The 18618-nt window shown below is 41.9% G+C and overlaps 1 protein-coding gene across 1 annotated transcript in view; it reads left to right on the top strand.

Moving 5' to 3' along the window:
- COL14A1 (collagen type XIV alpha 1 chain) overlaps positions 1–18618 on the top strand; it is a 170216-nt gene that overhangs the window by 33788 nt on the left and 117810 nt on the right. The window contains exons 5-10 of the mRNA XM_075825783.1: positions 380–454; positions 10138–10293; positions 11150–11269; positions 12101–12265; positions 15998–16159; positions 17967–18118. Coding sequence (XP_075681898.1) covers positions 380–454; positions 10138–10293; positions 11150–11269; positions 12101–12265; positions 15998–16159; positions 17967–18118 — 830 coding nt within the window. The remainder of the gene's footprint in view (positions 1–379; positions 455–10137; positions 10294–11149; positions 11270–12100; positions 12266–15997; positions 16160–17966; positions 18119–18618) is intronic.

The raw sequence follows: 18618 nt of genomic DNA, 5'->3' as shown, positions 1-18618 counted from the left end.
TGGAGCTTCATAGCTTTATATTTGATTGGACAACTAAAAGGCAATTTCGTAGCTTAGGCCTTTCACGTGAAGGTTCACCTATGATCATCTTGTGGGATCCCATTAAGACCTGTCACAAGATGTCATCGGTGGGGCTCTGGCCAAATGTACGGACACTAATTGCTACCGATTTGACTTTCCAATCGGATTCTGTATTAAATCAGAGGCATTTGGAGGTAAAATAGGGCTTCATGTCTATGTGTTCCGCATTACGTACGGTAATATGCTGGTGTGCATTAGGCCTTAGCTTCTTTAAATATCGTCATTTGTTTGCTGCTCATCGCCCGTATAGTATCGCAGCTGTTTTCTTCTTATTTTTTGTTGTCTATTTCATTTTCAGTTAAAGACTTGGATAAAAAGAAAAAATCTGTTAGAAATCGTAAGGTTGAAAGTGAAAACAACGTTTCAGAGAATGGTAAAAAATAATATATCCCGATTTTTAAAAAAAAATTTAATGTATTTTTTTTTTTGTGTTTTTTGTTTTTGATGTGCAATAACTAAAATATTATTTTTCTATTTTTTGCATAAATTTCATTGTCCTTTCCAAATACTTTGGATTTGTATTATTCTTTGTGCGATTTTGATCATTCTCCATCTATACGTCCCGCAGGCTGTCCTTGAGCACTGTAGACCTTGGTACGCTTCTTGTTGCTTAGCAACCACTTGGCTTCCTGTCTAGGTGACCACCATCTCAGTTCATGTTGTTGCTTTTGTAGATGCATTTTCATGAAAACCTCAATATTTCCACTGAGTTTTAATTTTCAGGGTTCGAAGGGAATGGATCTGTAATATCCTGATTATGTTACATCGCTTTGTTTTCTTTTTTAAGTTTTTCTTAGTGTCATTTATAGTACTCTACTCTGACTTGTAAGTGTCTGTGCTGGTTGTACAATCATTTCTCTCTTGACAGTGCGTTCAGAGGTATAAATTTATTACATCAAACGTTCTGTTCACTTGTAACCCACCAATATCAAAGACTAAAGATCTCCGGAAAGCAGAAAAGTGCAGTTGTTTGTGGGCATCTTAAGTAATAAACCTTTTATGTTGTCCTAAAATCACTGTTACATCAAAGAACAATAGATGGAGATTGAGAACTCATTTAGAAGGTGGGCTGACCTCAAAAAAAATATTCACTACCCCTCTTACAATTTAAAATGGCAGCATTCAAGATGGCGGAATTGCAGCATCAATTACAAGCATCATTGATTGAATGAAACATGGCAGGGTAGCAAACATAGGAAATGTGGACCACGTCAGATAATGATAGAGATCATTCGAAGCCCCTGGTCAATTACTCTGTTTGCTCCCCCCCCACCCCCCTCTTGGCTCCATGCTGTTTTGATATGAGGCCCTATGGTAACTTCATAAACCCATGGACTCTCTCTCTCCCTCTCCCTTCTTAGAGTGTATTGTAAAAATATTCTGCTGGGCTCACAAATGTGGCAACACTGAGGGCACCAGGCGCAGCTGGGCCTGGCAACAAAGTAAGACAGGGCATTCAAAATGTATTGCTGATAGTTAGAGTCCCCCACAACTTATTACGCAGTCATTTTGTGAATTAATAGAGGGGTCCCCATGTTCAGAATCCATATCTATTAGCAAATATAGAAAATGGCTACAAAGAGTGTCTCTTGCTTTGGAGAACCCAGCACACCCGTGCATTGTACAGACAGCCCATTGATAGTAATGAGAATTGTGTAATGCTTAATTTCCCCTGTGGTGGCACTGCAGAGAAATGGAACATCTGCTGATCTGTTCCCCCATCGATTACAACTGATCACTGGCTGTCCCGGCAGCAGGATACCATGTGATCAGCTTATTATCGCGGCCCCTTTTAACAAAAAGCTATTCCACCTTAGATTTCAGCTGATCATAGATGATTCCAGCAGCAGGGCCTCTCCTGATCTGCTTATTTCTGGAGGACCCCCAACTTGAACGGTGACTGTTTACACCAGTCCAAATCTATAAAATGCAGATGTCTTTGCAAAGGTCAAATCAACAATTTTTTAGTTTTTTTTTCCAAAATAAATTAAAAATATCAGAAAAAAAAACCAAACAGGATTCAATGCATCTTTCACTGAAAAAAATCACCACGCCTGTGTAAATTATTACATTGGAATTGACTTGGAGGCAGTAAAGTATTTGGATGAAGCTGGAATTGACTTTTCCATGTTGCCCAGAATTTAAATGTGGAAATTCCTCGCAGTGAAGTTTTGGATAGTAAATCAGAGTTTTGCCCTTTATTCTCCTTGGCAGCCATAAAAGTGCTATACGCCATGTGGCACTGTCATCTGTCTTGCTTCATGATGAGCCTTACATCTGTTGTGTGACTGCAGATTTTCTGATATTTAGGGCAGATACAGACGGACGTTGCGTTTTTGCGCTCGCAAACAACGCAGGCGTTTTGCGCGCGCAAAAACCATTTGACAGCTGCGTGTGTCATCCGTGTATGATGCGCGGCTGCGTGATTTTCGCGCAGCCGCCATCATAGAGATGAGGCTAGTCGACGCCCGTCACTGTCCAAGGTGCTGAAAGAGCTAACTCTTTCAGCACCCTCGACAGTGAATGCCGAACACAATATCGAAAAACCTGTTGAAAAAAAAGAAAAAGTTCGTACTTACCGAGAACTTCCCGGCCGTTGCCTTGGTGACGCGTCCTTGGTGACGCGTCCTTGGTGACGCTCCTCTCGACATCGGGCCCCACCTCCCTGGATGACGCGCCAGTCCATGTGACCGCTGCAGCCTGTGCTTGGCCTGTGATTGGCTGGAGCTGTCACTTGGACTGAATTGTCATCCCGGGAGGTCAGACTGGAGGAAGAAGCCGGGAGTTATCGGTAAGTCAGAACTTCGTTTTTTTTTCTACAGGTTCATGTATATTGGGATCGGAAGTCACTGTCCATGGTGCTGAAACAGTTTAACTCTTTCAGCACCATGGACAGTGACTATCTCCTGACGTCGCGTACCGATAATTTTTTTGCCGGGTTCGGCCAAAACTAGTTCGGCCGAACCCGGTGAAGTTCGGTTCGCTTGTCCGGCTTCGCTCATCGCAAAGACACTCCGTTTGGATGTTCGGAAACAGAAAAGCACGTGGTGCTTTTCTGTTTACATTCATCCTTTTGACAGCTGGTGCGCTGTTTCAGTCGGTTCACACGGAAGTGCTTCCGTGCAACCTGCGTGGTTTTCACGCACCCATTGACTTCAATGGGTGCGTGATGCGCGAAATACGCAGAGTTATTGAACCTGTCGCGCTTTTTGCGCAGCAGACAAACGCTGCGCAAAAAGCACGGACTGTCTGTACTGCCCCATAGACTTGTATTGGTCCATGCGTGCCGCGTGAAAACCACGCGGCCCGCACGGACCGAATACACGCTCGTGTGAATCCCCCCTAAGGCTGAGCCATTGAACAGTCACGCAGATTGTGGGTGAAACTTTTTTACTTAGAAGCTCAGAAAAACATATTTAATCCAGAACCCAATGGCTGAGGGTTCCTCCTAATCCAGCACCCAGGGGTGCTCATAAAGCACGGCAAAATCTAAATGGGAGATGTTGACTGTTGTTGACTTATGCCCTTGAATAGTGGTGTACAGTAGTAATAGGAGGTGGCCCCGATGTCTGAGGGCCCTTCTGCTATGGCGATATTATATAAGGGCAAGGCATTATAATATTTCCTGATAATTACACAATAATGTATTACCCGTAGACAAATATACTTAACTATACATTGAATAGATCCCTATTAATAATATGGATAGATCCTAGACTAGTGGTATGGCTTCTATTCATAAGAGCTATGCAGTAAGCTATCCCGACAAATTGAAACAGACCCTATTTATTTATATTGGGGTCTATCAGGGTTTCAAAAATTTTAAACAGCAAGAGTAGCCCATGTTCACTTTCAGAATGTAGAGAAATGGCCCATAAAATATTTTTTCCAGGAGCTTTCCCAGACTTTAATAAGTCTTAGATACATAGATATGAGCACTTCGGAAACCAAATTGTGTAGTGCCATTTTAACAAAACTCTTATCTTTATTATATTTCATGAAATTGTGACTTTTTTTGAGAGAGATTTGGGGAAAAATGTTTGTTGAAATTCAACTCCAGGGGCATAACTGGGAGGAAGGGGGGCTAGTGGGGCATATTCCCCAAGTGTAACTTGCCTGTCTACCATGCCTAGGGTATTTTGAGACAGGGCTTGGTAGTGAAGAGAATTCTTGCCCCGGTGTTTAGCTACGATTGGAGGGTAATATGCCCGATTTTATCAACTTTATTAGCATTTTACCCGTATCATATTTTAAAGCGTACCAGTCACTAGGACAGGTCTACACAATGTATGGTCATCTGTTAGGTAGCTATGAGAAGATGTAGGGTAGACCAAGCATGGTTGGAGCACAGCTCCTAAACCTCTGATCATGGAGGGGCTGAAACTTAATATATACTGACTTAAGTATTGCTAGAAATCCATAATGATCTGACATTCGCCTTGTTCTCGGAAGTCAGATGCTGAAGAACAAGTGGCCACCACACTAGTCTTGCATTGGGACACCCTGCTCGTTGTCCGGTACCTTGTGCAGTAGTTGGCAGAGCTGGTAAACCCCCATATTCCATCCACACTACACAGAAATTTAATAAATTATGAAATTTGTGTAATTGAGAGAGGCAATGACAGCCTGAAGCAGTGGGGCTTGACGTGAATTCAATAAAGGCCAATAAATAATCCATGGGTTTTATACATGAAAGGGACCGTTGTTGATTGTAGTGATATTACAGGCGTTCTGCCAAAGAAAGTTAATGACAGATTTCCGGCAGCTCTGCTTCAGTCGGCAGCATCTCAGCCCAGTGCATATTGGGACAACGGCTCTAGTTCTGTAATATGAGAAGAGAAAGAGTATACAGGATACAAGGCGGCTACTCCAGCTCAGTCTCAATATAACTGAATAGAGAGGATCGGAATCCCAATTGTATTCTGGAATTATATGTAGTGATGCGTTACAATGTATGCAACAGCAATAATCCAAGCCCCAAGCATTCATTAATGTGTAGGTTTTCCTTTAAATTTAGGGAATTGTGTATACAGATATTACCTTATATATACAGACACAAGAAATTTAATTGTGAGCCTATTAGCAGACATAGGCAGGGTTAAATTGGCCCACCAGAGTACAGGAGTATCCACCAGTAGCACCAGGTCCTGACATGATAATGGGCCTCAGCCACATCACAGCCCATGGGGTCGAACTGTGATTATAATGCAATTTAAAGGGACAAGCACCTGTTCTGTATAGCTGGATGGTGGGCTCGGGGTAGTCCAGTCAGACCCTGGACATGAAATAACTTGTCCCTGTTACTCCATAGCCAGTAAAGAGGTTCTCTGGGTCTATGATAAGATTACTTCACCTTGTAAAGGGAGTGATTCCAATAATATAAATATATTAAGAAATTTATGAAATTCCTCAGGGGCGTAGCCATGGGGGAGGACTGGTGGGGCATGTTCCCCAGTTGCTGACTGTTGGTGGGTGGGGTGCCAAATAGTCACTCTGCCTTGGCCAGAATATTTGAACTGAAAACATATAGGTGAACCTAGAATTTAAAGGGGTTATGCGGGGGACCAAAAAGTATTAGCAGTGTAGTCACTGCAGTACATGAGTACACTCGCTAAAATACATTCCAGTCTCCCGTCGCGCTGATTATGAGATTTTTATAGCGTTGGCGGGGGACCGGAAGTCTAGCTGCACAGTCTTCCTTGATGACCACATGGCTTTTTGTCATGTGAGCGGCCCCGCTGTACTCCATGTACTCACCATAGCAGCAATACAGTGAGTACATAGAGTACAGCAATGTCGGTCACATGAAAGACTGTAACTAGACTTCTGGTCCCCTGCCAGCACTATAAAAATATATTAAAATCTCATAATCAGTGCGACTGAGTGTATCACATACTGCTGTGACAACACTGCTAATACATTTTGGTCCCCCGCATAACCCCTTTAAAGGGAACCTGTCAGAAGCTTTGGAGTCAGCTAAATTAATAGAATTCTTATACATAATAAAATATGTTCTGCTGAAGTCTTCAAGCTGATCTGTGGAAGGAATATCTACAGTGCTCCCTGGTTTTTGTTAATCCCAGAGGACCCGTTTAAAGGGAACCAGTCAGTAGGTTTGGAGCTACTAAACCACCAGCATGAGGTTCTGCAGCGGCGGTTTAGTGTTCCAAACCTGCCCAGATTGAAACCGGCATTTAGGAAATAGTAAAATAACTTAAGCATTACTGAGATCAGTCAGGGAGCCGCACCGGGCGCGTGCGCATAGCGCACATGAAGCCGAGGACAGTGCGCTGCGCATGTGCAGTGAAGGGAGATATACTGTCCTCCGCTTCATGTGCACACTCCGCATGCAGCCAATTCCACTACTTTCCCAGACTAACCTGAGTAACCTATTTTACGAAGCATTGCCAAGACTGACGTTTTTGCCCTGGGCAGGTTTGGAACACTAAACCGCCGCTGCAGAACCTCATGCTGGTGGTTTAGTAGCTCTAAACCTACTGACTGGTTCCCTTTAAATGGGTCCTCTGGGATTAAGAAAAACCATGGAGCACTGTAGATATTCCTTCCACAGATCAGCTTGAAGAGTTCAGCAGAATATATTTTATTATATATAAGAATTCTATTATTTTAGCAATATCCGGAATCTCTGAGAACCCTTTACGACTGTCTTTGATTACAGTTTAATTAGCAGAATCTAAGCCGCGTCCTTGCCATTCATTATGGTCCCATTGACCTGAATAAGTTATTATAAGACTGTATTATAGGAGATGATCTGGAGGACCCAGAAGAATCTTTAGTGATCTCTCCTAGGCCGGAGTTACCCTCTGTTGAAACCTGAGATTTTTAGTAAATTTTTTTTTTTTCCTCTTGAGCACCAACCTAATCCTTGTACTAGACATGGATTTCCCCTTAGACTTTCAAAGAAATGTCATTTCCAGCCTGTCTCCTCGGAAGCCATCCCTTCAATGCATTCCTAGTAGTGGATGTTTAACAATTGCGGGGCTGGAGCGGATGATAGACCACTATACAGCGCACGTTAAAAGAGTAGGTTTCCTTTAAGAACTGAAAAAAAAACCATGTAATAACATAAAGTATTTATACAATCAAGATTTAGGCCTCACACATATGACAGAGTTGTGCGCAAATGGATGTACGGCGGCTCCCGTACTGTAAAGCCGCAGGAACTAATTGTGCCCCCATCTATGCTCTGTCGGGCGCCAGAAATAGTGGGGGGAATAGCTCTGCAATCCGGCATTCGATGGAGCATGCCACAATTTGCCATATTGCGCCCCACATACCTCTATAGGTACCCTACGACAGCTCTGATGCCTCAGAGGAGATACTGCAAGGCATGCATAGAGGAGAGGGCCCTAAGGGTATGTTCACACGACAGCGTCCGTAACGGCTGAAATTACGGGGATGTTTCCGCCTGAAAACATCCCCGTAATTTCAGCCGTAACGGCATGTGCAGGCGCTTGAACGCCGCGTCCATTACGGACGTAATTGGCGCTGCTATTCATTGGAGTCAATGAATAACTGCTCCAATTACGGCCAAAGAAGTGACAGGTCACTTCTTTGACGCGGGCGTCTATTTACGCGCCGTCATTTGACAGCGGCGCGTAAATTACGCCTCGTGTGAACAGACAAACGTCTGCCCATTGCTTTCAATGGGCAGATGTTTGTCAACGCTATTGAGGCGCTATTTTCGGACGTAATTCGGGGCAAAAACGCCCGAATTACGTCCGTAATTAGTGCGTGTGAACATACCCTAATAGCTAAATGCAAAATGGGGTCTTGATCTTGCTGCTGGTTCATCCCACCACATTCCGTCATACCATCCAGAGCTGCATTCAAACTTCTGCTTGTTACCCATTAGCTCTCAGGCTGCAGGACCTTACACCTCCAACAGTCACCTCACCGATCAAAATCAAAGCATCCTCTGTTGCAGTGCATTGTGGAAGATGTGGTTTTTGTACAGTCACTGTATGTTGGGAAATCGACATCTCCTACAATGCAGCGCATCGGAAAATGGCCTAAAACAACTGCTGCAGCTTTATTGGTTCGTCTTCTAATACGCAGGGAAGAGGTTTTATTATGTCTTCTATTTATCATTTACTTTTCTAGCTAATAACTTCGCTCTTTTTTATTCCGTTTTAGGGTTGTGCAGACTTGCTGGTTAAAATCATCTTAAAGGAGCTGCCAAAAGCAAATATTTATGAATGATCTATATGTTTAATACCCATAAAGGCCTTCAGCACTACAAACACCACTCCCGGACGCCATCTTAACTTAAAAATCACGTTTCTGTACATTTTATTTCCATATTAACTTGAAATTTGCTTTTACAGTTGACTAATTTGAGCATTTTTTTTCTTTTTCAGGAAATGCGGTAAAAAAAATGTTGTTTTTGTTTACAAGTTTACATTTATGTTAATATTAGGTGGGAAATAATCCTTTAATTCAATGGGGAAGATTAAGCAAAACTGGTGCAGAGAAATAGTGGAGCAGTTGCTTAGGACAACCAATCAGATTGCAGCTCTCATTTTTCTTTGACCCTTTGGAAAATGAAAGCAGTGATCTGATTGGTTGCTATGGGCAACTGCTCCACTTTTCTTTTGCACTCGTTTTGATAGATCTACCGCATTGTCTTAGACCATAATCCTATTGAAAAATGCACTTGAAAGGTGATTATTCTGTTAGAAGTCGACTATTAGACTGTGGATGACTAAATATACATAAAAATATTAAAACTTGGAACCGGAAAAATTCAGGTGTGACTGCAGTTAAGTTCAATATCCCAATTCCCCAAGAAAGTCCAGGAAGCTGAAGTATAGAGTGTTGTTTGGTGGGTTCCATACATTGTACAGCCCCTGAGGAAACAATGGAGAAGCTTTATCAATGTATTTATGCCAGAAAATTAGCCAGGCCAAATGCCTTATTTAAAAAGCCAGGCGACGCTTTTTCTGGTACTTAAAAATATGTCTGAAAAAGCGGACGGGCTGCATAGTCATTTATCAACGTTTTAGGACAGATTTCTGTCAAAAAACAATGCAATGTCTGACCTTGTGTTATTTTAAAGGGATTGTCCACGATTAGAAAAACATGGCTGCTTTCTTCTAAAAACAGTGCCACACCCGTCCAAAGGTTGTGTGTGGTATTGCTGTTCAGATCCATTCACTTCAAAGAAGCTGAGCAGCAATATCAGACGCAACTCATGGACAAGTGTCGTGCTGTTTCTGGAAGAAAGCAGCCATGTTTTTCTAAACCTGAACAACCTCTTTAAGACTATAACAGATTAGTCAGGAGGGTATGCTATATACTATATTTATTCCCTAACTTAGTATATACCAATTTTTAGGAAAACCCTCCAGTCACCATCTCTACATTTTTTAACCCTCCAATCACCATCTCTACTCAATGTTTTTGACCCTTCGATCACCATCTCTACTCCATGTAACCGGCATGCAGAGGGAAGTGGCATTATAGTGTGGGGACCTCACCAAACAACACCCCATATCTCGGCTTCCTGGGCCACTGTGTGACATGGGAGGGGGTGTACTATTTGGGATAAAGGGGTTGTCTGGTTTACAAAACCCACTTTCATATACTCTATTAGGGAAGTCAGAGTTAATATAGGGGGGGCGCCATTCGAGATCCATCTATTAGTCTGAGCAAAGACTGGAGGACCCACCACATCCATACATTACATGGACAGCCCATTAGTTTCAATAGGAAATTTGTAATGCTTAATTTCTCCTGTGGTGGCGCTGTAGGGATATTAAATACTTGCTGGTGGTTTCCACCACAGATTACAGCAAAGCGCTGGAGGGCCCAAAGCAGAAATCCCCTTTAACTACAGCCACCCCTGAATACTCCGGTGTCTGGCGATATGAAATGACTAATTACAGTACATCATAGTTATCTACTGTTCCATCTGCACACCAGATATCAGTAAAGGGATGTATTAATAATGATTATATTAAATTCATTGTATCACAATTGTCGTGACTCCCAGTCCTTGTTCACTCATGCAATTTTTTATTTTTCTATCTTTAGATGTTTCGTTTTCCTGTAAAAGTCCAGCAAATGCGGACATAGTGATTCTAGTGGATGGCTCGTGGAGTATAGGACGACTTAACTTTAGACTTGTGCGGCTGTTCATAGAGAACCTAGTTCGTGCATTCAATGTTGGCAACGATAAGACCAGAATAGGTAATATGATGTAAAGTGGTTGTACCACCATTAAATATTATATTTATTGTATAGATCATAAAAAAAGAACCGTGTTTACTATTTACATGCTGTTCAAAAAACGATCCAGTGAAGAGTTTTGACATTTACTTACATAGCCTAGCGCCACCTGGTGTTCAAAGTGTATAGTAACGTGGACCTACTGAGCTGAGTGCTGGATGACACACATGCTTAGTCACTCTCCCCACAGCCAGGACTCTGCATAGTGATCTAATGTTCACTGCAGAGCAGCCAATAGAAATATCTTACTGCCCTGCTTGTCAGGGAAGGAGCAGAGTCTCTGCAGTACATGGCAGTATAGCTGAGGAGACTCCTTCTTCTCGTCTTGTCAGGATTGCAAAGCTTTGCATCATGGCAGCTGACATGAATCCTGCACATGCCCACTCAGTCTTTATTGTTTTATTTCATTATATTTTCATTGGTTTGTAAGGGAGTTCATGCTGTGCATGTCACACACAGCATATACCTTCACTACTATGGATACCACATTACCTACATGATATCTGCAGAGAAAGTAAGAAAGGAATATATTGTCAGCTGCTAGAGGGGAAGTAGGCTGATTCTGCTAGGAGACCCTTCCCCAGCAGCACAGATTAGCAGCAGCACCAAGGGGGACACAGGAATGCACAAAATATGGGAAATGTATTTTATATGCTAGATCACTGCAAATTACTTTAAAACTACTATTAAAAGCCTTTTTAAACTCCTAGTATGAAAATGAATCCATTTGTCAATATTTGTAGAATCTCTGTTCAGTTTGTTCATTCATTTAGATATTTTACCATCCATAGCTTAATATGTTTTTTGTTTGGTCCAGGTTTGGCCCAATACAGTGGAGACCCCAGAATAGAATGGAATCTAAACTCCTATGATACCAAGGAAGCTGTGATCGACGCTGTCCGTAACCTGCCTTACAAAGGTGGAAACACACTCACAGGTACTATTTTATGGATTATCTATCTATCTATCTATCTATCTATCTATCTTTGCCCTGTTTACACAGGGCAATGATAGGGAACGTTTGTTTTCCCGATCATTGGCCCGCGTACAAGGGCCTTATCTCTCTCTCTCTTATAGCTATATCTGTCTATCTTTTTTTATATCTCAATATCCACAAGATCAGCATAATAGATTGATAGTGATTGCCCAGTTTTATGGATTTAGGCCATGTTCACATGGCATATTTACATGCATTTTTTCGGCATGTAAAACGCTCATATTACACAACTAAATACACTTGAGAAAAATACGCCTGTAAACAGCTTCCCATGTCACTTCTCGAAGCGTTTTTAGAAGCTGATTTTTCCTATTGAATTCTTGAACGCCATTGAAACTTCAAAAACGTTCTGAAAATACGCCTCAAAATTTGGTTTGAATACACTTGCAAAATGGAAAAAAACTTTGAAAATCAGCTAGTAAACACCTGGAATCAAGAGACTGATCTTTTTTTAAAAAATCAGCCTGATATTTTCAGTTATCCCATTACATCTGAAGGGGCGCTGTGTTTTGCTGAGCGCTTCTGCACCTTCGTTTCAGCAATTGTTGGGGATCTCAGTGCTCAGACCCCCACCGATCATGAATTTTGACATGTCACGATCAAAAGTTATCAAAATCACGATATCAAAAGTTTTATGAATCGACAGTCACTCTTTAACGTTTCACTATAGTTTAGATGTTTTTAAAGGTAAGAGATCTCATTAGCGACATTCCTCTGACATTTGCCTCCTATGATTTTGTATCTCTCTTCACTATCGCATTGTTTCCCTAGGGCTGGCCTTAACATACATCTTGGAAAACAGCTTTAAGCCAGAAGCCGGAGCAAGAACGGGCCTTCCAAAGATTGGCATTTTGATTACGGATGGAAAATCTCAAGATGATGTCATTCCACCTGCCAGGAGCCTGAAGGATGCAGGAATCGAACTCTTTGCTATTGGTAAGAGCTGAGAAATTTGTCAACTCATGTGCAATTGTGATTTGTATATTATTATTGATTTTATAGTGCGAGTAACTTCCATGGGGCTGTACATATGAGATACAGAGGGGTGTAAATCTATAACACGAATAAACAATAAAAACAAGCAAGTCCAATAGACAACATGAACTTACTGAGTGGCAGTCGGGTACAGAGGAGCGAGGGCTCCGCCTGCGAGGGCTTACACTCTATGAGGTACATGAGAGGAGACAGTAGGTGAGGGTAGGAGCTGCTTATACATATGTCTGAAAGGGTAGTGAGTTCCAGAGTATGGGGGAAGCACAAGAGAAAACTTGGAGATAACGATGTGAGGACCAGACAAGAGGAGAGCAGAGAAGAAGGTCTTCCGAGTAATGAGATTATTTGTGGGGAGATATCGGGAAATTAGGGCTGTATTGTCTGGAGGTTGTGGACTGTCTTGTATCTCATTGTCAGTATTTTGAAATGACTGGGTGAGAGGAGAGGCGGTAGAGGAGCCAGGGAAGAGGTGAATTAACTTGATGAATTAGAGGGGTGCGAGGGTTTTAGAGGGGAGGCCACAGAGTAGAATGTTGCAGTAATCTAGGTGGGATATGATGAGGGCATGTACTAGCATTTTGGTTGACTTGAGGTTGATGGCAAATTTGAGAAATTAATAGTACTAATTGTTGAACGTTGTATATGTATTTATAGGAATGTCAATAAGAGAACCTTCTACGGTCCCTAAACCCATCTGTCAGTACTAGTGTCCCTTTACTCTGAGCCACCGGTCTCAATTGTGTCCTGTGAAACTCTGTTGCCTTCTATTACAGTATTTGCCCAAAGAACTTCTTGCATTCTTTATTTATGAGTAGGGGGTAAATGATTCCATGCATGGTTCAATTAATGCATAATATATATATATATATATATATACATATACATATATATACATATACATATATCTCTCTCTCTCTGTGTATGTATATATATATATATATATATATATATATATATATAGAGAGAGAGAGAGCTATATATATATATATATATATATATATATATATATATATATATATATGTGTATAACGCATAATCTTCATGGAATCACGGTTATCTTCTTTGTTGCTTTTTACAACTGCCAGTTATTTTGGGCCTTGAAACGGCATGCAGCGAATTTGCCCCCTTTGCAGTTTCTTTGATGTGTGATTTCCTTGAGATGTCAAAAAGTACAAATTTGCTCTATCTTCCAAGTAGATGGGGTAGTTAGGAGGACACTAAAGGGGGTTTTACACAGGACGATTAATATAATGCTTGTTGCCGATAATTGCCCTGTGTAAACAGGAGAACGATCAGCAGATAAACAAGCAAACGCTCGATCATCTGCTGGTCGTATCGTTTTAAAGAAATAAAAGATTATCGTTGTCGGCAGCAGCAGCAGCACATCTTCCTGTGTAAACAGGGAGACGCGCTGCCGACATAATAATAATGTATGGGGACGATCGATCGGCGTAACGACCACTTATCCCCATCCAAATCTCCGTGTGACAGGAGCAAACGAGCGCCGATCAACGATGTCTCGTTGATGGGCGCTCGCTACATCGGCCGCTTATCGGTCGGTGTAAAAGGGCCTTAAAGCCAATTTAATAGTCAACTTAAGTTAAAGAGCTACCACAAAGATATAGTTATTAAAAGGGTTGTCTGCCTTAAACAATCCCTTATATGGGCATATGATTGCAATAGAGAAGGGTCCCTTGCTTGGGATTCCTCTCTATTCGCCAGAGCAGAAAGCAGCTACACCTTTTACACCGACCGACAACAGGCCAATGCAGCGAGACAACGTTGATCGGCGCTGGTTTGCTCCTGTCACACGGAGCTATGGATGGGGACGAGCGGTCATTACTCCGATCGCTCGTCCCCATACATTATTATCATGTCGGCAGCGTGTCTCCCGGTTTACACACCAAGATTTGCTGCCGACAACGATAATCTTTACGTTTTTAAAAATGATACGACCAGCAGATGATGGAGCGTTTGCTCGTTTATCTGCTGATCGCTGCCCTGTTTACACTGGGCAATTATGGGCAACGAGCGTTATATGAAGGCTCGTCTGCACGATAATCGCCCAGTGTGAAAGGGCCTTTACTCTTACTCTGGAGGTCCTATGATATCTGTGCATTACACAAAATGTCCACTGTCTACAATAGGTAATGTGTAATGCCTCGTTTACCTTGTGGTGGCCCTGCAGGGGAATTGAACACTTGCAGCCGTCTACAGATTACAGATGATTGCTGACACTTTGTGGTCAGCTCAACGTCGGGGGACCCAACTAACTAAAAGGGATTGTCCAAAGCTGGCGATAAATAGACAGATAGATAGATAGTTTGATTGATAGACAGACAGACAGACAGATAGATAGATAGATATATAGCAATTATCGGCACCTGTTTTGCCATTTTTAGACAGTAATTCTCTTAATCTCATCCCACATATTAGTGCTAAGATAATACTGAGTTTTAAAGCCCACATAATAACATAATAGTGCCCAGATAATATGCAGTATCCGAATTATACTACCACAAAATTCTGATACATAGTCCCATATAATACTTCAATTCTATTACCAATTAATACCACTGTACACCACAAAATTATACTAGGCGTTTTTATTTTACTGCCAGGGTCTGGTGGCCCTGGGCAATTGTCCAGCTAACCACTCCCTAACACTAGATGGATTGATGATAGATAGATAGATAGATAGATAGATAGATAGATAGATAGATAGATAGATAGATAGATAGATAGATAGATAGATAGATAGATAGATAGATATGAGATGGATAGAGGGATAGATAGATACAACAAATCCACCATCCAGCAGCACCAGTCTACAATAACAGACGAGGGTGCACGCCCCAGGGACCCGATTCATGTCCCTTCTGGATATAAAAATCTAAAATAGGCAGCACTCCAAAACACAGTGAAAAAAAGAGAGCTTTATTAGCCCTGGTGCTACGTTTCGGCTCAAAACACTAGAGCCTTTCTCAAGCTTCAAAAAGGCTCTAGTGTTTTGAGCCGAAACGTAGCACCAGGGCTAATAAAGCTCTCTTTTTTTCACTGTGTTTTGGAGTGCTGCCTATTTTAGATTTTTATATCCAGAAGGGACATGAATCGGGTCCCTGGGGCGTGCACCCTCGTCTGTTATTGTAAACTAGATTTTTAGATAGATAGATAGATAAATAACACACAAGAAAGATTGGTCAGCACATTCCAGCAAAATGAAAAACATGCCTCCATGTTTAGTCGTGCACTCCTCCCATTATGCTCTAGAGTGATTTTAATTAGTTTAATGCTGGTTCCTACCGTCCCCAAATACATGTAGGCTTAGTCCCAGAACTGGGTATATGTGCAGCGTGCGTAGGGACCCACAAGTGAGGTTGCCTTGTCGTGGCAGGTGGGTTCACACAATTTGAGCAAAATGTGCGCTAAGAACCTCACTATTATAAGTAGATTCAGCAGTAATGTATATTTATTTATATATATATTGTTTAGGTGGCATTGGTGTTCGCAGAGTGCTGTCGCCATTTTCTTGTACATAGATAGATAGACAGACAGATAAAAAATAAAAGGTATTTAACATTTTCTGTAGAGCTTTGCATGTGATGACATATACTGTTTTACAATGTAATACTAACATCTTATTTTTCTTTTATACCTGTTCTAAACACATTTTAGGTGTAAAAAACGCTGATGTTAATGAACTGAAGGAGATTGCCTCTGAGCCGGACAGTGACCATGTGTACAATGTGGCCGACTTTAACATCATGAACTCGATTGTTGAGTCACTTACTAAAACCGTGTGCGAGAGAGTGGAGGACATAGATATAACTATAAAAGGTGAGTGAAGATGATCATAGGTCTGGTTTCTCCATAATTATCATCATCAACTGGGGCATAGCTACAAGAAGGTGCAGAGGTTGCAGTCGCACCCGGTCCTGGTGCCGGAGGGGGCTCAACGACCTCTCGGCTATGTGAGAAGTCACCAGTATTATAAATGGCACTTGGTAGGTAGGGGTCCTGTTACAGCTTTTGCATTGGAGTGTTCAGGAACTTAAAGTTACACCTCTGATTATGAGTGATCCTGTGGGATGAAGGTTTAGAAGTTTTTTGCATTGAAAGACAAGTGAGTGTCTGTACGTGCATGTTATACATCCCCGGGCAATCAGCTGGCTCTTTATAACCCTGTTTATTGGGTGGTTATAATACGACAAGGATATTTATCTCTTATATTTAATTCTATTGGCAACAAATCCGTTCATGACAATAAATCAACATTATGTAAGGTGATGACTCATTAATCTCTCGGTTTTTAAGACATTGCTATTGTTCATCACATATCAGGGTTACACCTCCCCCGGGCTGGGTTTTAGCAATAAAGTAGAATTCTTCTGAGACTAAATTATTAGTATACAGAACTCTACTTCTACAAATGTATATTTCTTCTAGTCCGGGCAAGACTCAACGGGAAATGAGACACAAGATGGCCACACAGGGTGACTTAGTTACGCTTATAGTTTATCTGTGGAGACTCAGCTTAATACCAAAAGCAGTATCCATTCATCTGGCCTATGGTTGGTCCATTGTAATGATCCGATTCCTGTAAAACCCAGGGAAAGAACTAACCAGATGGCACAATTTCACCAATAGGACCCCCTTTCCCAGGACTTTTGTTAGGGTCGAAGTACTTGTCGAGGTACTTAGGTGTCCTTAGCTGGACTAGTGATTGATTCCCTGGATAACGTTTAGCAGAAGTGGAATAAGACCAATTGAGAATAGTTATGGTTGCTTTGGACAACAACAAAAAAATATCACAAAAACATACCAAGAAGGGTAGCACAGAAAGATGGGATTTCTGGAACGCAGTCAAGCAGTCAAGTAGTTGGTAACAGTGGTCAGACTAACTCTGGTAGCTGTTCTGGGATAATAACTGTAGTCAGTTGAGCCAAGTTGCCGGTAACGGTAGTCAGAAAAAAACCGCATATGCAGTAAAGGAAGGAGTCAGAGAGAGTAGTCAAGACAGCCATGTCCCGAGTTTAAAATCCACTGGCCAAGCCACAAGACTCATTGCGGCCGTGTCTAGAGGAAGAAAGAGACAGTGCTAGAGTGTGGCCAGCTAACCATGAAATGAATAATGAGATAAGTGGATAGTGTGATGCATGGTCAACGCAAAGGGGAAATCCACCTCCGTAAATCTTCTAACATAATACAGAGACAAGAGGTTTAGCTTCAAAGTCTGTGGTCCAATGCGCAAGATGTACCAGGGTCCCATCTCAGAAGTCGGACCCTTACAGATCAGCAGGTGATTGCATATCCTACTGGTTTGAAAGCCCCATTAAGACCCCCAGATGACCACGATTTCCAATTGCGACTTTTTGAAATAAGAGAAGAAATAGATCTACGTAACTAGAAAACAGATGAGTAGAATTTTGACAACTCGACAGAAGAAGACAACTCAAGGACTTATTATTTAATTGAGATTTTTAGAGTTTAGGAATACATTTTGTAGTTTCTTACTAGTGTGGAACATCAGTCATAACACAACATTTTATCATTTTTGACTGTCTCGTTAGACATATTGGGTAAAGCTGAACATTGCTGACAGAATGTGATGAATGATACTGATAAGTGTGAATTCTGTTTCTAGCTGACATAGTTGAGGAGGTTGGATCTCCATCTGAATTAGTCACGTCAGAAGTAACTGCAAGAAGTTTCCGCGTTAGTTGGTCTCATGCTCCAGGAAACGTTGAAAAATACCGCGTGGTGTACTATCCAACTAAAGGTGGACAGCCAGAAGAGGTAAGCTCTAGAAACAAAGGCACTAGATATTTATTAGTTCTCCACATAAACATGCGCTGGTCACCAAAAAATACCAAAAGTACAGAATAAAATAAAACTATATCTATAGCATGGGCACGAGCTACTGTATAGCATTGGTCATTGTCACGATGCGGGGTGTGGACCCACAGTAGCAAGGCAGGCTTGGCTGGGACCAGGCGGCAGGTAGACGTCAGGCGTGGCGTAGCAGAACAGGCGTGGAGTGCAGCACAACATGGCAGCAGCTCAGCACGGCACTAGATCTGGATAGCACGGGAACAGAATACAGGATACAGGAAACACTAGGAAACTAAAAGACACTAGGGGACCATTAGCAAGGCAAACTTTGGGTAACGAACCGTCTGAGCCGTCTGTAGGTAGGTCAAGTTCTTGTGATCCATGAAGACCAGGATAGGATGGACTGCACCTTCCAGTAGATGTCTCCACTCCTGCAGAGCCAGCTTGATGGCCAGTAACTCCCG

Source organism: Rhinoderma darwinii, chromosome 5, assembly GCF_050947455.1.
Source record: "Rhinoderma darwinii isolate aRhiDar2 chromosome 5, aRhiDar2.hap1, whole genome shotgun sequence".
Lineage (NCBI taxonomy): Eukaryota > Metazoa > Chordata > Amphibia > Anura > Rhinodermatidae > Rhinoderma > Rhinoderma darwinii.
This window is presented reverse-complemented; position numbering and strand designations above follow the sequence as displayed.